This window comes from Telopea speciosissima, chromosome 3 (assembly GCF_018873765.1).
Source record: "Telopea speciosissima isolate NSW1024214 ecotype Mountain lineage chromosome 3, Tspe_v1, whole genome shotgun sequence".
Taxonomy (NCBI): domain Eukaryota; kingdom Viridiplantae; phylum Streptophyta; class Magnoliopsida; order Proteales; family Proteaceae; genus Telopea; species Telopea speciosissima.
In genome coordinates, this window is record NC_057918.1 from 26789211 (window position 1) to 26795452 (window position 6242).

A 6242-nucleotide genomic window follows, 5' to 3' on the forward strand; every position below is an offset into this window, starting at 1 on the left:
TTCAACTGTTCGGGATCAGACGCGAAACAAGTTGGAGCCATGATATTGTGCTTCCGGCATTGGGTCTTCGAACCGACGACCTTCTTTGGAGCAAAAGCATGTGTGTTAATTTGAAGAGAAAATATAAAGAAAGCAAGAGAATATGAATCTGCAGGACTGTATCAGCAGCTTTAATTATATCCATGAAGTCCCATAAAAAATTAGAATTCTCCTAACCCAGCCAGCAGAAAAAAGAAATCTCATTCCAAATTCCTAAAACATCTTTACCCTTTTTTCTTGAAGCAAGTAGAGCATTGAAAAATCATTGTTCTTTAGCATTAAGAGAATATAACAAAAGAAACATATTTTATCAAAAAAAAAGAAAAAGAAATATAACATAACAGGAAGCAGTTTCCTGTTTCCTGTACGAGAGTGTAGCCTACGCCAACATATATATAAGTGAGAGAACTTTTTCCCTTAACATATGTATGAGAGAGAGAGAGAGAGAGTTTGATAACCAAAAGTGGGGAGAGAGAGAAAACAGGGAAAGAAGGGTAAAGGGGGGATTGAGCTCCTTTCCAGAGAGCCCAACATGCTCAGGGGGCATCCAGCCATTGGGCTGTGCTGCACAAATCCCTAGGCAAGCATCGAGATGTGTGAGGCACAACCCAACCCTTGGATGCCCTTTGGGCACTGAGTTCCCTGGAGAGGAGCCAGATCCGGTAAAGGGGGAGCCGGCTCTTCTCCAGGAAGCCCAACGCCCAGGAGTGCCTAAGGGGCATCCAACGCCTGGTATGTGCTTCACACATCCCGATGCCATATTTGGGTGATTTTGATTAGGCTAGACAAGAAAATTACTACCCATAAACTCAATGCCACGTGGTAAGTTCTAATTCCTTATTTAGGTCAAGTGGTAAGTTCCAATTGAGGCACATAAAAGAACCAACCTATGATTACCATTAAATGAAATTATACATTATAGCAAAGGCATTTCATGTGAAAAGGAGAGAGAGAGGCACAGAAGTGCTGGTGTACCCTACTCCATGGTTCATAGAATTTTTTGGTAAAGGGTGTCAAATGTTACCGTATCTGATATTTGGTACAGTATTAGAATGGTACACTATACATTTACTTCATACTACTAAATATTGAATGGTATGATTCATTTTTACCCTTTTTTCCATATTTATACCGTACAGAATATTGACTCGATACAGATATCTCATAGGCTCATACCGAATTTATTCGATACAAACAATATAACTAGTATGGTTTCGATGTCAATATACGATATGTGGTATGAGTTGATAGTGGACACCCTTATTTTTACATGATTATATCACCTACAGATGTTGTAGAATCCGGATCAGCTACCCACATGGGGACAGATCTAAATCCTCAACTCGATGTTGTATTGGTGTAAGAAATGAATTCGACCGCATTTATGTAAAAGGAAAAGCACATTTACGTAAAAGGGAAAGGTTTTTTTAACTCACGCAGGATGGCAGGAGGCTATGCCATAACACCCCCTCTCTCTCTCTCTCTCTTTCATTTTTTTTGATAGAATCTCTTTCTCCTTGTCCTATTAAAAATAATCCATAATCTTAAGAGATGTAAACGGATATTCAAAAATTCGTATTCAACCCCCGTTTGTATCCGTTTAAGAGAATCCGAATCCATCCGAAACTAATCAAATATGAATATGATAATCCCCCTATCCGATCGATTATTATGCGTTTCGTTTAGCAATCCGATGGTAATAAAATATCTAAAATATATCTATGTGTCCGTCTATCTTTTAAGTTACCATATTGGATTTTGTTATCTTATTTTTATAAGTTAAGATAATGTGATACTTTTTCTATATTTTCTATTGGTTTATATATATTGTTTTATGTAATGTGATACATGGAATCACATATCGATGTGAGAAAATCAAAGACTAAGAAGAGTAGAAGAAAGGGTAATTGTTGAACGCTCAAGTCTCAACCCCAACCCCAACCCTCATCATAAAAATGGTAAAGATGTCAACGAATAGTCGAAAATTCATATTTGATTCGCATTCATATCCATTTAGGAGAATCCGTATTCAAAAAATACTATTCGAAAACTATCCGAATCCGTCCAAAAATCAATAGGATATTATCCAAATCCGTCCGAATATAAACAGATACGAATATGATAATGTCACTATCCGATCGAATTCGATCCGTTTACATCCCTATTAATCAATGGATTCCCAACACTGCCAGCTTAGAAAACCCTCTCTTATTTTAATAAAGGGAAAATGTTTTATGGGTGGGATGCAAGGGCCACGCCCACGCACAATAGGGGCCGGACTGACTGCCATGCCCCCATGTATAGCGAAAATTCTGTCCCCTTTTGGGCCACCACGTGCGCTCTCATTAGCTGGCACCTGCAGCGCGGCCCCTGTGTCCCACCCAAAAAACAACGCCCTTTAATAAAAGTGTAGGATTTCCATCTTCCACGGTAAACTTGTTGGCACCTCATTTTCAATATGGAATAGTTATGGGTCCCATTGTGGAATAGTTGCACAATGATATGGTTGTTCCATTATAACCATATGATCCCATGCTCGAATCTAAAAATAACCTTTGTACGAAAGTAAGGGTAATGTTGCATATATTATGACCCTTCTCAAACAACCCCAGAGTGACGAGAATCTCGTGCACTAAGTACCCTTTACTAATAGTTATGGGTCCCAACCATGCATGACCCAATGCATGCCTTTTGCTTCTCAACAGCCTAAGTTGATATAAACCTTACATATTAAAAGGACCATATTGTTGTGCATGATTCTCATGGCTACACATTCAACTGAATACCCTAAGTATGTCAATTAATATTCTCAAGGAACATGGTCAACCATGGTTTGAAGTATCGGTATCATATCATTAATATCAGGCGATACATATGTATTGGTTTTAGAATTTATCGGTCCTGATATCGTGCCAATATCATATCAAAACAAGGGATAAAATGGATAAAAAACCATTTTTAAATGAGAGTCAATGGCATATTTGTCTGATACGTCGATCCATGTTGATACCGATCCAATACTATTTCGGTTTTCGGGTTGACCAATACAGTGCACTAAAACCATGTGAACAAGAAGAGAGACTAATTTAATGTTCTTGAAATTAACGCTATTACATGTAATCTGTTAGCCGCCTGACCATGTCCCACCAATTGATATGTACTAAGTTGCCCCCCAGCGAGTGAGCGAACGGGGTTGTCTGCTCTGCTCTCATTTCTTTCTACCTCTTCCCTTTGTTTGGGATTGAAGTTGCGGATTTCTTGATGATGTTGCAGAACCTCAAACAACTTCTAAACGTTAAAGAAATTTCTTGATGATTAAAAAGGGGTAAAGGGAGGAAAAAAAAAAATAGAAGAGAAAGGAAAAGCTGCATAAGAAAAGAAATAAGCTAAGAAATCCCACTATACTATACGATTGTATTCATTCATTCTATCTTTGTCTGTCCATTTCAGATGTTTCCTTCTTTTTCACAAGGATTAACAGCAAAAAATTAAACAAAAAGAAGACTGACGACTCAGTAAACCAAGAACAGAAGACCCAAGAGGAAGAGGAACAGTAGAGCCCCCCTCATCATCTTCTCCCTCTTCTCTACATCTTGATCTCAATCTATAAATTTTTTTTCCCTCTTCACTGTTCTCTCTACAGTAGATCGTCTATGTTCAATAAACAAATTTAAAATGCTTCTTCACAAAATCAAAAAATACAGGGGTGAGAGAGAGAAGCCTCGAAGATTGATCTCTCTCTCTCTCTCTGTCTCACCTCTCACTGTCAAGTATATATTCTACTCCAAAAATTCAAAAGGAGCTCCACTGAGGACACGAGCCAACCACTCGTCGTCACTTTCCCCAACCTCAAACTCACAGCCTTTGTTCATCCCTTCCTCCGAAATGGCAGAAACAGAGACTTCTCCTTTTTTCGGCAACCACTGCTCTTCTTCCACCGCCACCGCCGGCGGCGGTAAATCTAGGGTCCCACTAGGGAAAGGGAACCCCTTAATGGGACCCATAAAAATACCACCCATGTCGAAACTCGCCATCACGGTCGAAGACGAGTCAGAGAAGGAAGGTCCACAACTCTCTTCGTAGCCGTTGATCGTCACAAACGACGAGGATGACGGAGAGTACATCACTGACGACGACGACGACGATGAAGGATAGGCATTGGAAACACCATTATTAGCATTAGCAGAGCAGTTTATCTCCTCCTCCAACACCTTCATCACCTGCATAAGTGTCTCTTCTTCCACGAAAAACTCAGCCAACAACATCTCCTCGTCGTCCTCATCCTCCAGCTCAGACAGTGCCGGCGTTCGTGGTCGTTTTCCGATGACTTCGACGGGTATTTCAAACTCAGCCCGCTCCCGTAACTGCTTCATTCTCTTCTTTTTTTTTGTGCAGAGAAGGGGAGAAAGAAACACTGAAACAGTAGCGAGTGAGGAAAGTAAGGGGAAGAGGGTATTATATTATATAGGGAGAGTATCTGCCAGGGTGGCAGTAATGTTATGACACGTAGGATGAGGAACTACGTGGCACGATGGTAGGGATTGGTCAGTCGCTGTTGCAGAATTGGCGGGAATTTTATATGGTAACTGCAGTCACAACGCCGAAGAGGCCAAGAGAGATGTCGGTGGGCTGTTTTGGGATATTAAAGCTGGTTCCAGAAATTTGCTTTTCCTTTTCATCTCGGATCTTGAATTTAATATTTTCTTGCCTATCTTGCCCTTCCTTCTCTAGTCTCTTCCTCCCAGGCTCCCAGGGCAAGGGTGTCAATTGGTTGGTTAGGTCTTATTTTTGTCGGGTTAAATCAGTTTTAGTTTGATATTAAGCCAAATCGAAATCAAACCTCTAAGACAAAGTTTGGTTTCGGTCAATCTCGGTTTTGGTTCGATCTTTTATTGGGTTGGTTTAACAGATTCTTATTGGTTCATTATCATTTGTTTTCGGTTCATATACATTAAAAGTAATGAGGGGAAAAAAACATGTTTTTTTCTTCAGTTCAAACGGTCTGGTCTGGTTCCATTTCCTACTGTTATTCATGAAAATCCAACTTGATAAGGATTCAATTTGATCCAGTTTTCCCAGTCGGTCCAACCGATTTAGGCTGAAAAATAACACCCCTAATCCCAGCCTAACGACTAGGATGACTCGTTCTACATCCTTTATTATTTTTAAAGGAAAAAGAACAGTTCCTGGGTGCATGCGGTGCGCTGCCCCTATGTCTAGACATAGAGGTGCATGAAATGACTGTCGCACCTCTATGGAAAGGAGAAATTTCTTGGGGGTGTAGCGGTCATTTCGTGCACCCCTGTGTCTGGGTATAGGCGCAATGTACCGCACGCGTCCAGGTAGTGTTCTCTTTCCCTATTTTTAAAGTAAGAACCTTATTAATATACATAATTAATCTACTAAAATTGAATTGTCAAATAAATTATTCTCTCTCTCTCTCTCTCTCTCCCTCCCTCTCCCTCTGAAGGCTTAGAACATTCTTGGCATTTGAAGTAAGTATTATGAATGGAAAATTTCAATTTATGAGCATTAGATAGTTTTTTCAAACATCATTAATACACGATGAAAATTTTTCAAATTTTAATTAATGGCATGAGAATGTTAACCGGTTGTGTAGCTTCTGCACTAGCGTGGTAGGCAATGACTGTGCGTAGGATGGCATTGGTTTTGTATGCGTTTTTCAATTTCATTGAGGGCTGAACGGTCTTTTTGTAAACAAAGGCATTGGTTTGTGTCTAGGAAAATCACATGACCAATTAGCATTCTTTACCCCTTTAATTTTTAGATTTTAACATGTCAAACTGTAATGAAACTTTTATGAACAATCTGCGTAGCCATTTGTCAATGCTATGTGTATGACACTTTGTAAGACATTAAAGGGAGGGTTCTTATCGGGTAAAAAAAAAAGGAGAGGGTTCTCTGAGCTAGCGGTATAGAGAACCCACCAATCAGGGTGGTGAGTCATGGTTCGTCGATAGGGGTAGAGAGAAGAGCAGATGGCGTAGCCTCCATCAGCAACTTTGAGATACTTTTGCCAACAGCTTAAAGAAGAGCAATATATAGGTTCAAGGGTGTCATTTCAGAATCGAAACTGAAAATCTGCATTTGTTCCAAGCTAAAAAAGTCGGTTATAACCTAAGCATATGAAGTGTAACCCGTATAAATTGAAATCTAATCTAAACCATACTAAACCCTTACAA

General features: G+C 39.7%; 1 protein-coding gene across 1 annotated transcript in view; it reads right to left on the reverse strand.

The window, feature by feature from the left end:
• LOC122655030 overlaps positions 1-4412 on the reverse strand; it is a 34253-nt gene extending 29841 nt beyond the window's left edge. The window contains exon 1 of the mRNA XM_043849281.1: positions 4204-4412. Within this exon, the coding sequence (XP_043705216.1) occupies positions 4204-4412 (209 nt within the window). The remainder of the gene's footprint in view (positions 1-4203) is intronic.
• Positions 4413-6242: the final 1830 nt, after the last annotated feature.